The 23,228-nt window shown below is 43.2% G+C and overlaps 1 protein-coding gene across 1 annotated transcript in view; it reads left to right on the forward strand.

Annotated features, from left to right (window-relative positions):
- Positions 1 to 23,228, forward strand: part of LOC128874667 (protein O-mannosyl-transferase TMTC1-like) — a 162,481-nt gene that overhangs the window by 53,960 nt on the left and 85,293 nt on the right. Inside the window, exon 2 of the mRNA XM_054119598.1 lies at positions 14,479 to 14,656. Within this exon, the coding sequence (XP_053975573.1) occupies positions 14,479 to 14,656 (178 nt within the window). The remainder of the gene's footprint in view (positions 1 to 14,478; positions 14,657 to 23,228) is intronic.

A 23,228-nucleotide genomic window follows, 5' to 3' on the forward strand; every position in this document is an offset into this window, starting at 1 on the left:
AGAAGTTTATCCCTCGGGGCAAATAACCAAGGAGGTAAGGAGAGATTTTCAGGAGGGTCGAAAGGATTGTATCGAAGGTAGCTTCGAGATGGTCGAAAGGATTGTATCCAAGTTTTTACTATTGCACGGAGAAACTCTACCGTGCACCACCCACGGCATTGTCGTTTTGTAGGTCAAGAGAGGGGTGGGGAACGCTCACCCGCTGCTCCACGACTTTTGCCATTAGCCGCACTCTTTCGACCCCAGAAGTTGTTACAGCGTTTACTATGAAAATACTATTTTCCGGTCGGTTGGAATTAGCATTCGTTTTGCTCGTTGCGAGATTAACTGAGAAAGATTGCGGTGCTTTTATTGCCACGTTTATTTTAATCATTTAATTGGAGGGGCGTCAGTTTTACAATACCAAGGTACAAAAAACCACGCTACAATTTCTATCCAGGCCGCTTCCGCTCGTGGACGTCGTTTTTTTTCGTCGAAAGTAACAATATAACTTTCTCGAAGCAACTGACAGGTGCGCCCTGAAAGTGAAATAGGGAAAATAGGGAAATTCTTTGTCCTCGTCTTTTTCTCGGGCTTCTTTTCTTGGAAGGTATAAGATGGGTAGAGAGGCGACACGTCCCTGTTCCGGGCTGACACAGCGTAGTTCGCCAGAAGTTTGGCTCGGAATTTTAAAACACCCGCTCGACACGGGTGAACGGTTAGGTCAGCCTGGGAACGTAGAAACTCTGGAAAAAATTGAAAATCTTCCAGCGTGCATTTATTACCTCGTCCTACCATCTCACGCCGCGCCGTGGCGTCATGAAATTCCCGTTTACCGAACAACCCTGCCAACGTGTTATCTTACTTTATGGCGTAGTGTAATTTTGAAAGACGTGGGCTATCCCTCGTTGAGATTTACGAGTTGCTTAATACGTTACTTGGCTTTTCAAGTGATTATGCGTTTATTTCTTAGCGTTCCCTTAGTATTCCCTTAGTATTCGAGTGTGTTTGATTGAAATACAGAAATGCAGGAACAAGAAAGGGAAGTAAATTGTAAGATTACAACGTTTCTCCAATATCCGCAGTACCCACAGGAGTTTATACGGCGGAAACACCGAAAGGAAAGAGTGTCCAGACTGAGTTTATCGTCCAGATGGGTCTTGCGCAAGGTCGAATGAAGGATCCTCTCTGCTCGCGACGAACGCTTCCCTCCGATTCGTTATACCTCTCCTGGAAATGTATTTCAATTCACTTGAAGATAACCGTCTCATCTATTTCATATGGATGTCTTCTTCGTAACATATAAGTCTTGGATAGAGGGGGGGAGGATTGTATACGCAGAAGCGTTTAGTTCGTCGCGGCAGTTTATTCCTTAAATACCCAGAGGTATTCTTCCCATGGAATTGTAGGTCTCCTTCTTTCTCCGTCGCTGAATAGCCTTGGATATCCTGGGAGGATAGAGAAGTTACCTACCCCCTTCCCTCACCACGCAACCAACTCCCACCTCCACTTTCTCCTTCTTTCGTTTTTCCCTTCTCGTTCTCCCGTTCCTGCTCGCGAAGCAATTTATACGCGCCTCCACCTTGCAAACAGCCACCCATTACTCGAGGACGATAAAGCTTCCCCGAGCTTTGCGAACACGTCCCTGCTTGCATGCACGAGCTGGGAAGCTCTCCCGGAGGATTTATGTCGTTCGTAAGTTAAGAATCGTAAGAAACACGCGCTCGACCAGGGGAAATTCGTTCACGCTAATTGGCGTGTATCCTCGTTTGATGATGCCACCGTAACGTTCGACAAACAGCCGGAATGGAAGTTTGCTTTTCATCGTGAAATCTACTGTACCGTGCAGTACCGGATAAAGTACGCTTTGCTTTTCATCGTTTACGATTTCACACTTTTAATAAAATATTAAATATAACCCGAAGTAACAAGAATCCAAGAAAGAACCAGGTAGAACATTATCAAAAAATACCCTCCGACAGAAAGTAACGATCAAAGCACCTTATCTAGTTTCCAAGGAAGATAAAGTTTCCTCGAACTTTGCGAAGGCATTCCTGTTTCCATGCATTGTTTTCAACTCCGCCAGAGGATTTATGCCATTCCAAAGTTTAGAACCCTAAGAAACACGCGCTCGAATAGGGAGAATTCGGTCACGCTAATTGTATCCCCGTTTGATGGTACTCCTGAGACTTTCGACAAACAGTCACGATGGAAACACGTTTTCCGTCGAGGAACTGCTGTTCCGTGTAAACATTCCGCTAACGCGGCGAAGTTGGATGTTTGCACGGCGTCCAGCTTTTGATAAGGCGAAGAATTACGTTGGAACACGGTGGTGCAAAAAATTTCTGTCGATTGCGCCCGAGAACTTCGTTTCTGTGCGCCGGTTTCCTTTCGCTGACTCTCGGTTCGTTTGAATAAATTTGTTCTCGGTAGGAACGAGGCTGTTAGCGACACGCGAAGCGACGCTGAAGATCTGGTGGAACCTCTCACGCGTTTGCAATTATGCTCGACTGCATTTGAAAAGAAATTATGCGAGTGCGGGTAATTCCAACATTGGTACTATTATCGACACGATTGCGTAGTGTATGATTGGATCGTAATTATCACGTCCACCGAATATTGGCAGGAGTAATGATGATAACAGTGTATAGAAAGTTGTGTCTTCGATTTTTTAGGAATCATATAGATGTATAGCAGAATCACTGCTTAAAAAGACGTCCATCCGGAATTTAAACTTGTTGTTCATCAATTTTCTGCCCAGCGTTGGTCTACACTACTTGTGTAACTAATGTCGTTCCTATTTCACTGTACCGATACTCCATCGTGCCGTAGTTTAGTTGTCTCGCCAGAAACTGGCATCTAATGTTTGACCATGTACATGCCTCGCAGTCATCAGTCATGCAAAATTAATTTAGCGTGTAGCATGCAGATTATTGCGATCTACCCAACAAGAAAGCAGAATGTCTTGACCGGCTATCGCGCTGAGACCGTTTTGATAAATCACCACAGGCATGGAGTCGTAAGAAACCATGTTGCTATCGTGTACGTAATCTCTAAACCATGTCCACCTTACAAAAAATGAAAAAAAAAAAAAAACACACAAGAAGAAGGCGTTGCTGCTTTATCGTGCTTTTATTTAAAATTATTTTTAAAGCATCAAGTCTGATAAAACAACAAGCACTTTCGCTTTTTTCGAAAGCACGAGGAGAGTTATGACTGAGGAAAGACGAATACGATGTTTTTCGTCGCGAATAGAAGTCGTTCCGAAATTATTGCTGACCTGTTCAGAAACGGCCTGTACTTCACTCCTCTTCCACAATAGAATAATCGTGGCGAACGGTCCTGACCGGCCCTCACTTGTGTGCACGCGTGCACACGCGCTGAGAATATTTGGCGTTTCGACTGATTGCAAGTTTACAACCTCCTACTCGATAAAACCGGCATCATAAAGCCGAGGCAAAAACTAGAAGGTGGCGAATACAAAGGAAAAAAAGCAAAATCTGACGCGCATCGTGTATGCATGCAGTCGTAAATCCGCGCATGGTTACGCTTGGGGGTTTACGAGTCGAGGAGGGTTGAGTTTGATTGTAAAACCGGTCCTAACTCGGGGCCACTCGGTACGTTCGAGTCGTCACGAATGGAAACTGAATAATCACGAGCCACCGCTGCCCGCCTTTGTGCCCGTGCAAAGGCGTTACAAACTTCCTGTTTACCTTGGCACGCCACTCGAAGTTACATCGCGGCGCGATGCGACGCGCAATCGTGGAATCAGTGATGGAGCGATCGGAATCTGCTTCTCGCGTGCAGCCTCGCTGGAATTGGCATACTCAGCGGTTGGTTCGCGAGCTTAATTCACCGATTAATTTGTCACTCGCGAGATGAAAATTGATTAGACATTTTTATGACTTGCGTGGCAATTCTACTTCGTAGTGCTTGTTTGCGTTTGGTACAAAGTGCTTCAAGTGGTTGTTTGGTCAATGAACAGTCGAATATTCGTTACGCGAGGATGACAAACGTTTGAGCGGCAAGAGAGATAGGTGTGCATTTTAATTTCTTTTCGCAGCTCATTGTTCGTTATCATCGAACGCTTTTCTTCTTCTCCTTCTTCTTCTTGTTCTTCGCTAAGAAAACGTGGGATCGTTCGAACGTCACGTTTAATGCTCGGACCAGGGGGAACTCTGAACGCAATTAATCTCGAGGCACGAGAACCCGCTGTTGCAGTTTCGTGCAGCGCACCGTTACCACTGTAACGATCGTAGCTGAAACGAGCGCATCCTGCGCCTGCTGCAGCGGAACTGTGCCAGCTCGTTTCTGCCTTTCGTCCCTGGTCTTTTGTGCGCTGTTTGCGGCTGAGAAACCGGATCAGTCGCTCGTAAAGCGCCCCTGTCGGGCTGATCGTGCCGACGAAAAGAGTAACGATTAACCCTTTCGGCGTGGGAGGTGGTTAGTAAAATGTGTGCTATCGCGCGTTCCTTTTTTCTTCTTCTTCGTTCTCGCACTCGCTAAAACGACTTTTACGCGTTGGCTTTGCGAGCACGAGTACTGGGACTTGGTAAATACTTAATCATAAAAAAAATGTGTCGTTTGTAGTCGACGTCGCGTTTAACGTAAATATTTCAAAAGACCAATGGCCTGAATTTTTGAACGAGACTATTTATATGTATATATAGTATATTATATAGTATTTCATACATTTTTACTCCATTCATATGAACGAGTTTCGGACATTGGAAGGATTCTTCTTGTTTCCTCGCCTCGGACTGAACGATTCAAAATACGTGGTATTTATAACTCTGTAACAGAAACCGCAAAATTAATTGATCGTTATTCAATTTGGCACGAATCGCTTACAATTACTGTTTGCTTCGTCTCAATGAAGAGTTCGATACAAAGGACGAAACGACTGTTGCGGTTGATCAATGAAATTGTACACTTCATTCGATTCAACTAGAAACAATAGTAGCGTGAATACAGATAACATAACAAAAGGCGAGTTTTTGAATCGTCTAACAATTCATTACGACGCTACTTCGATATTCCTTTTGTTCCGTGTCGTTCTCTCGATATTGTTCGTATTGATTTCCATTACGAGCAAGTCTAATTATTGTGCCGTGTAATTAAAATCACGAAGAATCGTAATTAGTAGGCTGATCAGTCTCATTGCATCCTCGAATCGAAAAGGGTGAAAGCAAAATACACGGAGCGACGTTCGCTTCACCATTTTTTTTTCCTTAAGTTACGGTATATTTAATAGCGAGAGTGTAATAGAGCATGCCCACGTGAAAAAACGTATACAAAGTATAAAGAGCGTTATACGCCGTTTTTTCGAGGCGTAATTCCTTCGATAAAAATGTATCTGGGTCAAACGCGGAAGGCTGTTTTATATTTCATCTTTCAACGTACCGTGAATTACAGATTTTATCGCCTATTGTTCTTCTTCAGCTTAATCTGCATAATTATTGTTGGTCTATCTATTCGCTTTATATGGTGTGTTGGCAGATTTTATTTCCACGTTACGATTCGTCGAAAAAAAGTGTGATTGAAAACAAGGGCTAATTAAGAAGCAACGAAATCAACTCCAAACACTCCCTCCCGTAATGTGTATCTCGTATAGTTGGGTATCGAGAATTAACTCCAAGTTTGATTTCCGTTCAGCGTATCAGGGTCTACGTCCGACACCGTTGATTGGTGGCATCGTTCCAAATTACCCTTTAAACCATATCCCATCACTGTCGCGGAGCTGTTCACTTTTCTCGCTCCGTCGATCAGTTTTCGCGTCCCTGGCATCGCGAACGCGACTGACGTGTAATTTCTCTCGACGTTTTCCCGTTTCCCTGAGCCTGGTAAAAAAAGTGACAGCGGACGTTCGTCCGTCGTTCCACAGCGCGAAACACAATTGTGCTCTCTCTCTCTCTCTCTCTCTCTCTCTCTCTCTCTCTCTCTCTCTCTTTCTCTCTCTCTTTCTCTCTCTCTCTCTCTCTCTAAATCTCCTTTCACCGACGCCACTTTCAGTCCCTTTCATTCAACAAAATTTGGATCGACGTCGAGACACCCCTGGAAAAGCTCATTTTTCCTCGGCTGCAAGGCACAAAAACGACGAGAGCATTTGGAAAAAAAGAGCCGATCGTCGGACAAGAATTCGATCAATTTGTCGGGTACACGCTGAGTTTCAGAGACGCATGGCGCGATCAGATATCTCGATTTAAGGAAACAGACCACCTCTAACGTGTTGATATGGAATGACTGAAATCCAGAAGTCAACATGCTGTAATAAATAACACTTGTTTTTTCTCTCCTGTACTCGATAAATTAATTTTTGTTTTCGTGTAATTTTTAGCCGAGCTAGCAGAATGTTATTTTCTTCTAGAACGTAATGGTCCTCGTACAGAAACAAGCTTACACAATCAAGAAGTAAGCAGAACGTTGGAAAAATAATATTCCGCTCTGCAACGAAAGATACAATTGCACAGGAGTGCGCAACGTTCCTCGAGGAGAGTGTGTGTATATGTGTGATTGAAATATTTAGAAAACAAGCGTGCGTCAGAGTGGCTGAGTGGCGGCTGTGAGAGTCGGGCGAGAATTTGAACAATTTGTCAGCTACCCGTTTCGTTACAGAACCATGGCTGGGCGTACAAAACGCAGCCACAAAAGTAAATTGTCATTTCCTACGATTTATGAATTGAAGTTTCGCGAATTTTCTTGCCTGTGCATACGTAAGCTTCGAGTAAATTGTTTCTTTCAGGTTTGCCAATTCGCTTATGTGCAATCTTTGTTTCCTTTGTCCTGGTTTCATTTTATATTTTCTACAATTGTAAAAACTTTTTTCCAATTCTATTCATTTTTATTTCACGTAAAATTTAACGACCAGTGCCAGTGGATCATTTGACTATAAGCTGTCTAAGAGCTGTTTGGTAATTTACCGGATACTTGATATTATTGGATGCGATCAATAGTACAATGTAATATGATGCAGTATATAAACATTATCCGTTTATGAGATTCGACTGTATAGTTAGGGGCTCGAGCATGGTCGGTAGCTGCCAAATAGATTTCTTGAGGTACTATGTTAGCATAGCCTCATTAAAAGCGAATTAAGGTATCGAAAATCCATTTATATATGAATTTCATATTTCTGTATCATGAAAATTCAAATTGCATAATCATATATTACATGTAATAGAAGATTAAACTTTTGAACAAATTGCGCAAACATGTTCCATTCGAACATGAAAATTGATTTCTAATATTCAGGTTCCGGAAACAATTTCTACCAACAAGTTTCGTGTAAACCGACCGTCGAATCGAATTCAATGAAAATCAATTTCTACCCGACAGCGAGAATTACATGAAAAGTGGCCTCGGTCATGTGATCGTTTCCTCGCGGGGTAGTTTCTTAATCACCCCACCGACTCTTTAGCGGCGGCCAATAGTCGTCGTTCGTTCGGACCATGATTGGTTGGCGGATAATGCGAGAAGGGGGACGAAACACTTGGAGCGTGCCTGTAATTTCGGCCACGGGCCAGATAGTGAGCGTAATGCATAATGATTATGAGGTATTACGTCCGAACATTGTGCTAGCCCACGCTTCGAAGGTCCTTCATCATGTTCGACGTGGACACGCCATATTTTCCAATACACAATCTGGGAAAGGAACGAGGCACGTCCGTTGATATATGGCGCCACTCAAGGCGTATAAGCGGCAGTAATTCACGGTATTATCTGATCTGGATGCGTAGCTACGTGAAAGCGGATAGCGAGCGAGCGAGTGTAACAACGTGAAAGTAAAAAAGGACAGCGAACGGTGGAGCGATGACAACGAAAAAAAAAAAACAAATAAATGGGATGAGAGATGGTCATCCCTGCGAGCGATGGTTTACCAAAAGATCTGCGCGTATTGATTCGATCGGATCCGATTCGCCTATTTCGCGAGAGATTACCGCTAAGTCCGTGTCTTGCAATGTAAACGCTGGCGAAGTGCATTCAGGGTGGAGCTTTTCTCGAGCTTATGGCGCGATTTGGAAAGGAATCAACCTGGCACAGTTATCATTCTTCAACTATCATAGTAAAGATTTCCTGGAGATTTTTACAAATTTTACAAGCTGTACTACCGCGCACAATTTCTTCCGTGAATTTTTAAACACTCCGTAAATACATAATTTTACGAATATATAAGTTCGTGATTCACTCCGAGCATTCGAAAATTAATATTGGAATAATCGCAGCAGACCAGTCTTTACGCATGACAAATTTTCTCGGATTCTTTCGCCTCGAAGTAGCATTGTTCTCGTAATGAAATTCACGACTACTTCCCCTTCGCCATTTATTTCGTGCCCGCCCCTTCGTTCCATTATTACCATCGTTGAGAGTTTTTCCCTCGGTTCTTGCCCGCGTTATCCCCACGGTTCCTGGTTTCTTCTTCCTTGCAACCGCCCCTTCGCTGTGGCTTTATATTTTTCATAATTAATTGGCCTGCGGAGAGTCTTCTAAACAATGGTTAGAGTCCCTACGTGATTTTCACGATTCAACGAATAACGAGGCGAATTCGTCGTCGCTGGAGTCCAACTTTTGGACCAACGCGTAATATTTATTAATGGCTCGAATGTACATAAAGTCACGTTAGGCTACGCAGATTACGTTGCGTAAAATATTCCGCGGTTCTTTTCCGTTTTTAAATATTCTTACGAACACGTACACGTATGTCGAAACGCCATTAAAGACAGTTTATACGCACCACGAGGAAGATCGAAGTTCCCGAATGTCAGTGATGTAGGTATATATACCATCGTACACTTTATACCAGAAATACGTGACTGGAGGCAAGGGAAACTGGTTGGTTCCTTAAATCACTGAAGCAGCACCGGAGAATAGTAACCGGTATATCCTAGCCCTAGTATCATATTCCGCGCACGATTTAGTCAGAATCGGAATGTCTCGAGATCTTGTCCCGCGGTTGAGGAGGATTTCGCGAGTGAATGTGAGAGAATAAAACCAGGAGGACACCGGTCCCTCATCCAATGCAATTATTGATTTCGAATGAGCCGATAGGCAACATTTATCACCGTATTTCAGATATGTAAATCGGAGAATCGTATTTCTTAAGTGTAATCTACAATCTACATATGCATTTGCACAGATTGAAAATATTTTGAAAATTTTCAGGATTTACTTGGTCTGAACTTTCCGTGGATGAACTCAGAGGATTATTCCTATACATTCTTCGCGAACTGAAAATTAATCATCGCAGATTCCTTAACAACTTTGTATATATAAGTGTTCTTTTTGTAATGTTCTAGATTAAACTTCTCCATCACGCTTTCTCGCAGCTTCAACGTTTACTTTCAACTTTCGACTTTAATTTTAATACTTTGAAATAGGGAACTCGAACAAATCACACTTTAATTTCATCAAGAAGAATATTCTAACTTTGATTATGCTATAATTACCTAGTCAAATGTCAGATTTTAGAATTCCAAATCGATCTAATTATAGACGATGCGATACTGCTTGTCTGACCTGGTATGCCCTGATTCTACACGCCAGTTCACGTTCAATTCTATTCTCTTTGCTGGCTCACGTACTGTCTTATTCGCCTTGGCTCTCCGCGTACAGCTCCATTTCGCTTGTCCCACTGTTTACGATTCAATTCTACTCATCTGGACTGCCACTAAGTACCGAATCTCTCGCGAAATTTTATCGAAGAAAACTAAATTATCGAGTTCATTCGTAAACCACTAATTTAGATTTAGAACTATATAGTAATTTGTTACTTATGAAGCATCTCGATATATCTCAACAATAGTTCTCAGCACATTTCTTCTTTCACGTCTCACTCGACCGTAGATTAGATTTCCGTTCCAAATCCCCCCACAGATTGTATTAGGATAAATCTACGAAATCTCACCAACGCCCAGCTTCCAAGATACGCGATTACGTATAGCAGCATCTAAGGCAGTAATATCTCACTTTAACCGAGGGTTTACCTTGCGCCTCTGAACTCTTGGCAACGTTGCTGGGAGAAAATCTCCTGTGCAGATGCTGCACCGAGTATCCCTCCTGAGTGTGAGGAACAAATATAGCTTAAAGATCAAAGATAGAATATCATTAGTTAATTAGTTCCCTCTGTTATTTACTTTTGACGTCCTTAAAGCACTTTTACTTCCTCCTTTGAAAGCACTCTTCTTATTTGCTCCATTCTTTCATAGAAACGTCCATTCATTTCCTCGATCTCATTTTATATCCGAAGAGTATTCTCATTTGAAAGATGATTAATTAGATAGTTGTTTAAAATATCTGTAAAGTGATACCGTCGAGAAATGTAAATGTGAATTTTAGATAAAATTGTCTTGACTTTTGAATGCATTGTCCAAATGTTTTCTGAATTTGTATCTTTGTAAGAATTCTGTTCTATCTCTGAGAGAATGTCAATGGAACGTCAAGAACGATGAAAGGTTATTTTGACACGTATTGGCAGCAAACACGAGCGTGGTAATGCCCTGACGGAAGAGTACGAATAAGTATCGATCGGCCGCAGTGGTCGACTAGTAGTTAACGGCTAGCATGGTCAAACAGCAGTAATAGAACCGGTCGTGGTTAGCCAGTAGTAAGAGGGTAGTTGCGGTTAGACAGTTAGTATCAGGTCTCGCTGCGGTCGCTAGCGAATAACAGTTTTAGTTCATCATATTGTATTCTTGCTTTGAAACGTCCGTGGTCGCGGCCACGTTAACACTGGAACGCCCCGGGGAAATTGCCAGCTGTGCTGCGTAGGGGCGAGGGGGTGGCGATTCGGTGTTAACGAAATTTATGACCTGTCTTCCTCGAGGAAGACAAAGTATCGAGGGGAATTATAACGAGAGCGGAGAAATATACAATATTTACAGTGCGAAAGGTTATCCTCGAGTGTATACAAGTACCCCCAAGACACGCAATACGATTTAGTTTTGCATCCATAAAAAAATCGTCGTCAAAGAATACCCAAAATTTTCCTGAATCAATAATCCAACGACATTTTAATAATTCATTGGGAACTATTTGGGTAACTTGGTCTGCTTGCTCGACGAAAGTATGTAGATGTTGTTTGTCAACAAGTAACGACTCGGAAGCACGAACCGTGGAAGTCGGGTTCGCCTAACTTGCCTTGCGTTTAAGAGGATGTCAGGTCGAAACAAAGCCGATTAAGTGCTTAGGACCGAATCGGTTGAATGCCTAATTATGTAGTGAAAGGTGTTCAAGTAGATTCCTCTCACTGGCGTTGGTACCAGCCACCCTTGGCAATGGAACCCTCTTTGTTCCATCCTATCTCGCTTTCATTCTCTTTCTCTCCTTTCTCCTTTCGATTCTACCACGTCTGTCTCTCTTCTACTTTCCATTGATCGTTCAATGAAAATTAAATGTAGATATTTAGGTAATACATTAATGTAATATATTAAGGATTTCTCCTTTGTTTGATTTACATCCTCGCGGAATGTAATTTGTTGTAATTAACTGCAACGAAATTCACGATCAAAGGAAGCGAAATATACATTACGAATAGCTCTAATTCAGATTGCAGAAGTCGTGTTGGGGTTAACGAACCTTGCTTGGCGCGCACGGAGCGGTGCTTGGCCTCGCATTGGTCACTTCGAGCCCGCGAAATGGGTAATTATCGTCGGATTACTTGCGTAAATGTGTCACGTCGTGTAATAGCCTGTTTTGTTTTCTGCATTCGTGCACGTGGGACACGATTACCTATGTCATTTCGAGTATGATTTCCCCGTCATTCCGTGGGGAATTGATCAGCGCCATATAGAACGAATATCGAATACAGGACGTCACGTAGACGTTATCTCGCTTGTGACATAAAATTAAGCTAGCTGTGACGGCATACTAAACAGCCTCGAGATCATCGTCCACCGAAACAATCGCAATTTCCGCTCTATGAACGAAAGACAAAACTCTTGCAAGTTTTACGACAACCCTTTACTCTCCACTCGATGAATTGACGTTTTCGTTCAACGATACTATGGATTAACATTAAATATTTCGATGGTAATTGTTTATTCAAATATTTGATGTAAAGTGGTAGTATCTCGCATCCAGTAAGGAAAGTGATTCCAAATTAAGGTAAGGTTAGATTAAAATCAATTTGGTAATGCAATATCGTTCCGTGAGCGAATCCCTTTGTGGACCACTCCATTCTTGACTGTACAACGACAGCTAACACCGTATTCGCAAACGGATGTTCTCATTTCCTTCACTCATGGTATGTATTTAGCAAACGGAGACCGACGGGCGTTTCGAAACATTTCCGAGACGCAATCTCGTTTCACAGGGCGCAAGGATACACTGGAATCCGCCCTGCAAAGGGTACGAGGGTTGCATATTTAGGATCTTCCTGTTTGCACTTACGGAGCTTCTCGGCTATGATGCATGAGTCCCCGGTCTCATTGTTGCACGGAGAGCATCGGTCGAGATTCTGTCCTTCCTACAGTTTCAGCTGATTGTTTGCCTAGGCTTGACATCCCTTGTGCTCTCGAACATGCTCTTATCGTATTGACAATAGATTGACTTGAATTCGTAAAATGAAAGTTTTTTATAAAGTCTGTGAATCTGTAGGAGGACTGGTGCAATTAAAAGTGCTGCTACCGAAACGAAATCTAAAATGATACCTGACACTGAATTTAGTATGGCTGCTTGTACGCGAATGCAATCCGTACTCGATTCAAACCTTACGCAAAAATAAAACAAAACTCTAGTATCGAGGAATTTTATAGACATCTCTATTAGTGGGCTTTTTAAAAAAAATGTAATTCGAGTTTCTCGATTTTAATTCAAACGTCCCCTTTAAAAGAGTGTTAAAATTAAAATTACCTGAAAAGCACGTTAAAGGAATAGAAATTCAAATAAACTGTAGAGGATCTACTGAGAGGATGGAAGGGTGGATAAATTTGAGAAGCACCGAGCTAACCACGAGCCAAGGCACCACTTGCATAATCACTTTTCGGTCGAGCTATAAAGTCCGCAGTAAAATCTGCGTGCAAACTTGCAACTGACACGTCCGAGTTCTTTGGTTGATCCAGGGCCAAGGAGAAGACAGGATCCGCCTCCAGGATCCTTGACACCTGGAACAGGGCCAAGCTCAGGTTCTCTAGGGGCGTCGAACTTATGCCGTCGGCAGACTTTCAAAATTATTGCTCGGCCGCGTCAGCAGCTACGGTGTTTGTTTTCGTCCCCATGGTAGCTCGCTGTCTTACCTATCCTTCTTCCCAATTTTCCACCTTCTTTGCGCCACGACTCGTCCCCTTTTGTTCGCCATCATCGCGCGTACTTGCTCTCCCTTCGCGTTATTCCGTTAACTGAAATCGATGGTCGGACAATATCGACGAGCGTGTCTACCAGAGAAAATAGTGTTCCGATGATCGATAGTCGTAAAACGTGACGAAAAAGGGTTCGAACTTTGAAGAGGCGTTTTCATTAAACAAAAAACACGTGACGTCGCGGGAATAAAAATAGCCTTTCGGAACGATTCGTGTGGAAACACAGAGAGGATGGAACGAATGGATGGATGTACGGAGTCGGTTTCTGCAATCCGCTTATCTTGGTAGACTTAGTCGGATTCTCGTGAAAACTTCGTCACCAGCACGCTTCAAATCCTTTGTACTTATAAACGGGAGAAATTTGGCGACGCTCGTTGTTTCCCAATTCTCACGATTGGACGGTCGGTTGATGAAAATCGTGAAACGGAAGATCTGTGTGAAAAACGTTGCGCTGGAACCGTTTCTAGTTTCCCGGCTGTTTTCGACTGTAGCCTAGAGAAAGCATTGTTATCGACTATTTGACTTGTTTTCATTTTTTTATGGTTCGAGCTCCTCGGAGAAATAGATTTTCGGAATGTTCAACAACGACAAATTCGCGTTGCATACTACATAGTTGAAATAGATAGTTTCGAGTGTTATATTGCACGCTAAGTAAGGTCCTATGCATCGGCAATTTCTTACAAGTACGCTACAACGATACATGTCGAAAGTTCCTAAAGCCAAAGCCACCTCTGAAGGCAGAATGAACTTGGGTCACGCATAGTCGTAATTATGTAATTACGATTACGGTTCACTGATTTCACTTAGACCCCTATCGGGTGGACTGTGTGGTTTCAATTATCGACCAATTAGATCAAACGAAATTAACCGTTTACTGCGATACTTTGGCCACGTGTGCTAACCGGAATAGAAGAATCGACTTCGTTCTCCTGTTCTTCAGGAAAATTCAATTTAACGTCGCGTTTAATGTCATCGTTTAATGCGATCATCGAGCCAAGATGAAATACTGCCATCTGTCGTACGGTATTTCAGTATCGTCAATTTTGTATGAATATAATCATCACATCGGTCGATCTATTCTTTTGTTAAATCAGATTTATTTCGTCTCTAATTGGCTTATGTTTCGACTCCGTGCTCGTGCTAATACGTGCGTGAAATATGAAATCACTTTAACGGATTTTAATTTATTTTTTTCTTCTGCTTTCAGGTTGAACTACCTGATGTCAGGATTAACGCCAAGCTGGTATCACGCGACGAATATTGCCTTGCACGCCATTGCATGCGTTTTGGTCACAAGGGTGAGCCTAGTCGTGGCATCGCTGCGTCCTGGATTTGCAGCCCTGACAGGGTTGCTGTTTGCTGCTCATCCCGTACACACGGAAGCGGTGAGTAACGAGGAACTTTGATACAGATGAGACACGATGTAGTAGACACGATATTTGTTAAGTGAACAGCAGTTAATATTAAAAACAGGTCGTGATCGATTGTTATGGGACTGATAGCATTCTATAAGTTAGGTCATACCAGGTTTACCAATTACTACATTGACAAGAATACAGAATGCTAATCTCGCCCAAAAAACTAAAACTTTTAGACGATTTTTTGATGCGGTATAAATGGTTCTATTATCTCGATTACGTGTGACCTGATCAATTAGGATTATCGAAGTCCCACCGTGTAGCAATTTCGATAGGCGACGATTGACATTAATCACACGTTTTCGCGTTCGCGTGGCAGCGAGTTTATCTTAAGCCGATCGAGGATCGAGGGATAAGGGACCAATCGGCGAGAGGAAGTCTCTTGTTCTTCTCGTCGCTTCTCGTCCTGGGCGCCCAAGAACAATGAACTTGGACGCCAATGATAATGTTTGTCTACTTAACCTGCTTCGCCTAAGCGGGTAATGGTAACATTGTACTCATCGTTGTCGCTGGTTATCTGTTGTTTCAGAGGGTTCGGGTTTAAAGTGGATTGTGGTACGAGGTTGATGAGAAAGGCTTGGACGCGCGGAGTTTAACATCAGGCTAATAACAGCTAGCTATAGATACTAGCTGGCTTGAGTTAAATTTCGCGGTTTTAAAGGTGATACAAAGTTCCTGTGTACAGATAATCAGTGGATGTTATCTCCATATTTTTGTTCACGCCATAATTCCAGATAAACTGGCACTTGCGTTTGGTAGAGGATACAAGTTCGCCGCGGCCAGGATCTGCGGATAAATAAATTGTAACTGCGACGCGGAAAGTTGCATGTTACAAAGTTGGAGATCCTTCGATAAACGAAGAAAGCTCGCGAGGGATCATTATGCGGGGATAATGGGTGGCCAAGAGGAGAAACTTACGAGAGGATAAAGTACTGGCATTCATCGGACAAGTGCTTCGGATGGACGGTTATTCGCGTAAGACGTAACGTTTCGAGCGAAAATTACCACCGACACACGACATCGATTACTCGAGGAGAGAGGGCTGCCCATTACAAGCTCCCAACCGCTCGCTGGTCACGCACTGCATCCTGTTACATCACTTGCGTGCACGCGCCATTGCATGTATCGCAGCGTTGCGTGTGCAGCGACCCCTTGTTGCTCGTGTCACTACCGCGATGTCATGCTCGCGTTAGATTCGCGGATGAAGAAGTCGGATACACGCGCGTAACTCGCGGTGACATTAAGCTGGGACATTGGGCGATCTTGCGGCCGATCTTGGCGTCTTATTGCTCTAATTTAGAGCTTGCCTTCGGGCGCTGGAAACTTGCGAACGATGTCACGGTTACGCTGTTGCGAACCGAGTAATAACGGGAATTCAAGCTGAATGCGCTCAACGATCGAGACGATGATAAGAATCGCCCCGAGTTGGCGAAGTGACGTTGAAAAATGAGGATCGAGGGCGTCGACTGAAGGAGAAGAAAAATGATGACTCGTATTTGGGTTAATCATAGCGTTTCATCAGTTTGTTTGCACAGACTGGCTTGCTTTAATCCGTATGTTGACGCCGAGAGAGATGTGTATCAGCGAATGATACGGTAAGACACTTTTCAAAGTATGTTTGTAATGCCAGTAATATGGCCATTCAGAGTACTTATGAGGCCAGCTGAATAGCAAGTTACAGCTGCCCCAATCGTCGCGCAAAATCACCTCCCGTTTAACCAGTCCGCATACAGTCGAACCAGTGAGCATTACTTTGTCTAATCCTTGTACGTTTGTTCCACTCGAAAACGGACTTTGTGGAGCTGAGACATCGAGCCGACCACGGCTCCGCGAATGTTTTGCTTGCCTATATCGTCCAATCGGAATCGCAGCTTCCATCGAAGCGAACCGATTCGCTCGGTAACCCTCATCATATTGCTATTCAGCCGCTGTTCCGACAATAGACGTTGAATCCCTTTGTTTGTCCTAGCAGGCGTTGTTTACCGAAATCATTAAACCCTGCCCCGGATTGAATCCCTGATCGAACAACGGTACTAGCGTCGCGTTAATCAAGTTGAACGCCGTCGGAGCCACTGAAAAGGCCTATTGCTCTCAGCTTGTAAAGACAGAGTCTTTTGATCGCCGAACGCCATGCGAACAGCCATTTATTCCCGAAGCTTGGACTGGTTCTTTGTGCCAATTTTAGTGATGCGCGACCCGCGACGCGCCCTTTGACGTCACGGCGTTGCCGTCGAGCTGGCCGCGCGTCAACGAATAGGACAACGACGCCGCGCATCCTCCTTGTCGAATCAGTTTGTGTCACTCCTGCGCTGTTTGCCAAAATGATCAAACGGTGAAAGCACGGCCGGTTTCTGGCTGCCGAGGGCGCTGAAAGGAAGCGCGTTAATTAAGTACAACGGCACCGAAGCGGCTGTTTTCAGTGTAAACCCGCTCGAACAAAGGGCGAACCGGTTCGGAAGAGGGACGAGAGCACGTCAAGAGGGTTACCGAGCGTTCACGGACTTGCTTGTGTGGCAGACGAACGCCCGAATTTCGACGATCGATCGATTATCGCGCCCCCGTCGCAACCGGTATAAGGGTCAACTTTTCTTTCGAGCTCTGCCATGAATCAATCGCTCGAGTATTTGGAATCGGGCTAGTTTGTAAAACGTACGTATGAATCAACGGATCGATTCGACGTAACCGCGACTAGGAAAAATGATCGTGCCACTTGTTGTTTCGTGTCTGCCCGCGATAGTCGCTTACTTTGACTGGAGTGGTATACACAGTTTGACTTGGGAGTAACGAGAGAGTAGGGGGATTGTGATGAAACGACTCGAGCAAGTATGTTGGAAGTTGTCACAAACCGTTCGAGCACCGTTCAAAGTTACGTGCACGCTATACGATTCGCTGCTAAGCAAGGTTCTGTGACCCCGTGGGCAATATCTTCAGGCGGTAACGGGCACTAGTCCTTAGATTTCCTACATTTTATTGCAATGACCAGAGTACACGTAGCACGTGGAATTAGTCCGATACCGCAGGAGCTCTTGATCATGCAAAGGTTCTCATTCAAATGAAACTGTTTTAACGTACATGCTACATGCCAACTTAATTCTACGCGTTCAATGCACAGAAATTTTCAAGGTGGACGCAGGAAAGAATGTGTCAACGGAGTCAACCATTCGGATGATTTTCAGGGCAGCCGGAAAAAGTTTTTAAAATTTCCGTCAACACAGACCAGCATCATTTGTCGCTGGTTTCGCTACAGCGCGAGTTACGAGAGCAGAAAACAAGCTAATTCAAAGGCAGCGACTCGTCGTTCCTGTAAATGCAAAAGAGCTTAAAGGGAGCCTGCCACGATCGATACGGCTTTAATAGCCACTGTTTATCCTCGATACAGAACTTCCGGCTTGTGCCCTTATATAAAGAGGACGTCCAGGCACTTGCTGTGACAGACGCGAATCAGGGTAGTGCCTTTGATTGCCAACGTTCCCTACGAGGACACGTACGTCTGCTAATTAGGGAGATATTTCGAGTTTCCTTCGAATCTAATATTCTGTCACAAACGTAACTAAAAGGCACAAGGGTACACAAGTGTACACAAATCTACACAAGGGTAATTTGATTCTTTGGCGCCAAAAGGATTTCGCTTCAACAACATTTGCACCTCGACTTTATCACGGACCGAACTTTCAGTGGAATTTAATCTCGGTGGACTTACTTAGACATTACTAAGTCTTTGAGTTTTGGCACGTCGCTTTCGCGAATCCTGTTAAAAGGAAATAAGAAGTTTTTGGACTGTTAATGGACTACATCAAACCCGGAAAGTTTTCGAAGATTCCCGGAGAGAAGCTGTAATCTATAGTCTTTTGATAAACTTGGAAATTATCGAGAGAAGACTTGGCAATAGTTACATTCTTTTTTCGTTACTAACTTTATTTGAATCAATCAGAGTTTAAACAATAATTTTGTTTAAACTCTTTCAAGCACCGTCTAAGTTACGTTTTTTTTGTCTAAATATTAAATGTAGATGACTTTGACAGCCGACTAAAATTTTAGTCCAAGTAGAATCAATCGTCTAATGCTTCTTCTCGACTCGTCCTCGTTTCGATAAATCGCAGAGGTTTCATCAAAGGTTTTAGCTCGATTGACTTTTCGTCGTTTCAAGGGTGCAGTGGAAACACGCTGGATATTCGATCACATGTTACGACCCTCTTTGGATTTTTCCTACGTTCACGATTTTCTCACGCTGCTTTCGGCTATCAACTTTTCGATATTATAAGTTGCACCTGAAATTGGATGCATCGATTTTCTCCGATACATGCACGACCACTTACACAACGTATTTCTGCCGTATGAAAGAGACACCGTATTTTCAGTCAACGATGAAAACGTTTCCCCGACAGAAGCGGAGAAAAGTAATGCGATATTAATTTCTTGTTTGCTGTTACTGTTATACAATTTCAATATAATCCATAGATACTTCAATTTTAATATCCGCAGGTGTATTTTAATACGAATAACAAACAATGCAAATGAGTTTCATTGTAAGAATGAATTAAATAAATGTTCAATACCATTGCGTGAAGTTATCGATAAAAAGATTCAGAGGAAGATCAGTGGAAGACTCTAATTGATGAATACTCGCTTCTTAATCATCGACGGATAATCATTTCTATACTAAACGCTCCAAAATAAATCAATACGCAGCAATAACGTTCGCGTTGATTATAACCGATGAATATTAATTGATAAACACACAGTTTCTGATAAACGTTTAATATTTTCATGAACATACCACTGACTTGTCAAATCAATAATAGTCAAAGGTATAACCGTATCACCATTAACGACGTGAAATTAATCGCGTCCAATACTCTCGGTTGCTTTGATTATTGCTATTATTAATCAGTTATGAATATCGATTTCTCAATGATCAGAATTTCCAATCGTTAACCAGACTACACGTTGCCCAGCTACCTCCATTATAGTGGGCTAAAGTATAAATTTCGTGCGAACAGAATTTAATTTTGTATATTTTGAACCTAATTCCTAAATATTATTTTAGCTCGTGTAGTTCGGGATCGCTAAACCCATAGTGTAGCCATTCGCATGCTACAGCCATTGAGGGTTGAAACCAAGTAACGTTCTAAAAGGAGAGCAGGATGAACAAAGAGTTTTGAAACAAATAATCGTCTATTCGAATAAAGCTCCGGCCAGATTGACTGGCAAAACAAGGAACGACCAATACAGCGAAAGGAGGCAGCCAGCGAAGGGTTCGCACTCGTGGATCGAACCCGCCGCTCGCCCGCGCCGCGCCGCAGCGTCCCAATCCTCGCGCCAAATCGTCCGATCTCCAAGCTCGAAAAATCGTTGCGCAAGCTGCAAAGTCGAGCGCAGAACGGGGGCGCAGAGGTTAAAACAAGATACGTGTTTCGTTTCGTTTCGTTTCGCGATGCGCCAGGGTGAAATCGTTGGTGCGGAATGTTTGCATGCGGGGCGGGACGCGGGGCGTGGGCGCGGGTAAATCGCGGCGAGCGAGTTCTCGTTTCACCTGGAGGATGCTCGGAGCGTGGAACGCCGAACGTTTTCCAGGGTTCCATCGGTAGTTGAACGCATTCCCGTGAAATCATTCGTGAAATCACAACCATCCTGGGCTCCCGTCGGAACACAGGGATCGCCTACTTTCGCGAACGCGTTGAAAGGGGGCATGAAAATCAAGGGTGAACACCACCTCAGATACGTAGGACAAAGCATGGAAATACCTTTTTCTTGATACCAGATGTTTAATCAAAATGGATCACGAGTGTTTTGGAATTAACTCCAGTGTTGGAGTTAAGTCCAGTGTTAATCGGAGTGTTTTGGGGTTGACTAATCGTGCCACTTAAAAAAAAAAAAAAAAAAAAAGAGAAACATTACAGAAAGAAAAAAGTGTTAAATCGATACGTAGGTGTCGGAGATGCTTCAGAGAACATTGAGAATATCTCGTATGGAAAAGTTCCGCTGCTGAGAGGAGGAGGAGTTAACGTCGATCACGAAGCTATTTCTTTTTCTTCATTTCTCTCTCTCTCTTTCCTACTCTTGCATCGAGCCGCACCGCTCGAGGCGGGTGAGACGAACGGACAAGAAATTCTAGAACTGCCATGCATCATCGACGAAGTGTATCCGGTAAAAGCCGGGCTGCACGGGTTAAAAGGAACTTTTAGCGAGTTCGGAGAACGAACGGACTAGGGGTTTGCGCGAGATGAAGTCGAATTTAAAGTGGGGCGTCGATATATACCTATATAATGTACTTGGTCTGTCTGATTTGGAAATGCGCCCGATGAGCAAGAAACGCCCTTGATCAGGGTGAACGGGACTGTCACCTTCTAAAACGTTTCCATTTCCATTTCTCAAGAGGTGTCCAACAATGTACTCTTATCTCTACGATCATTCGTGATTTAGCTGTTCTCGTGAACTAGTCTCCAAATACATAGAAAACGACTTCCCGTTCCTCCTCATTAGAAAGAGCTCGCCACGGTAATCGCGTACTGTTGCGGAACCGTACATGTATAGCGAAATATGCACGGTTACGTTCTTATTCCTATTTAGCGAATAGTCGTGCGAACTGCCGCTCTTACACGATATTTCAGTGCTCGATAAGGGTAATGGGGCGTCCCGACGCTGAATTAACGGAGGACTCACTGGGTCGACGCGCATTAACGAAATAATTTACGAATACTTGAGGCCAACCGTGGGTTATCCCGCTCATATGTCTTTTGGTAGCTTCCGCAGGCCATTCTTTTCGCAATGTTATTATGCTACCTTTTGCACCTTAACTGCAGACAAAGGACATTTCTATGCTGTAGATAGTTGTATCATAGTTTTTCAACTGTTCCTAGAAGGAGTGTAAAGTACAAAATTCAAGGTAGAAAGATTATTTCGTCTAATAATTAATCTGCGAAAAAGTAGGCGAGGATTAAAGCGACGTTATAATTTCTCCACTTTTAATCCCTTGTAATTTTTCGTTTAATTTTTATTTTAAAATTACGCGACAAACATTTTCACGGTAGATTCGTAGGTTTAGAGGTTATATCGAAACTGGAATGCACCCAATTTTAACAGATACTAAAGGTTATTATTCCCGGCATGGTATTCGTCATTAACGAGCAGGCAAAAATGACACGAATTCGGCTAGAAAATTTTGAATCGCTCAGCATGTTCGTCCTACATTGTATCCTGGAATTATTGCCAGATTCTGCTCTTACGGAATTTTCGAAATTACAAAGTTCTCGGTAATACGGAAAATATTTGTGAAACGTTGAAAAAACGTTTTCAAGAACAAACAAGAAAAATCAATAGACAGGAAACGAGTTTTATCGGATAGTTGAGTTTGCTGGGATAATGTTTACCATTGGACAAACAACATTTTATAATTATGATACTCATCGAGTTCCATTCTGCTCCCGCTAACGTAATTAACGATAACACATTTTGTTGGATTTCTTGTTTACGAGGAAGTACGAAGACAAAGTAGATAAATCGGGAAATCAGCTAATACAAATTTAATAAATTCAAATGTCATTCGTTTAGTCAATAAAGAGATAATTATTACACAACTTGGAGTACTTTATAAATTTAATCAACTTCGTAAACTGGAATTAAAATGCATTCATTATATTCGTAGCCTCTATCGTGGTTTTGGCATATTCGATTACACATCAGGACCGAAACCTTGAGATGTCATAGACTGTAATAATAGCGATTCTCAATTTACATAGAAATGCTTTCTGAAATCGGTGCAAGAGAACCGGTATCAGCTGGTGACAGCTTTCGATACGGTAAGCCGCGGATGTAGCGTGTAAACAGCGAGGAAATTGTAGATAAAACGCTTGGTATACCTTTGAAAATGACCTCTTTATCTTTCAGTGGTTTTAAAGGGGTCGTCCCGAAGCGCCTATGACCCCGTATCGCCAGTGTCGCTGAAATACACGCGTTGACGCCGGCGTCGCGGCGTTCCGTGCGATGAGCAACAATGTCCGGTCGTGATCGTAAAAATTATATCGTCGTAGTGCAATCGCACACCTGCAGATTTTGCGGTTGATGGTGTCGCTCGCGAGATTGCTCGCAACCCCCCTGCTGTGGACACTCGCGTCCTCTTTGTTTAATTGCTGGAAAAAGTAATTACTACGAGGATACGGGCCAGTAAAACGTACACGCAGTAAAAGCGAGAATAACTTTGCGGAACGGTTATTCTTCCTCCTGCACGGTACCTGATATCGTTTTAATCGTTACACTATACTAATCTGTATCTTCGTATGGTTTACTTCGTTGGAGGGACCTTAGAGAGACTGAAACCGCAAACTTCATAGTGTAGTATCCGCGCCTCCCATACCCAACAATAAGGATCGTGGCTTCGAATCCCCGTGCCTTATTTTTCGTTTAGACTCCTACATATGGGGGCTCGTCCGGGATGGGGGGTTACAGCGGCAGAGGACCGGCCAGTCACGATGAACAACAATGCCACGCGAAAGACGGTGGAGCGGGCAACAATGAGGCGTTGAGAGAGAACACCGTTCCA

The sequence above is a fragment of the Hylaeus volcanicus genome, chromosome 4 (assembly GCF_026283585.1).
Source record: "Hylaeus volcanicus isolate JK05 chromosome 4, UHH_iyHylVolc1.0_haploid, whole genome shotgun sequence".
Classification (NCBI taxonomy): Eukaryota; Metazoa; Arthropoda; class Insecta; order Hymenoptera; family Colletidae; genus Hylaeus; species Hylaeus volcanicus.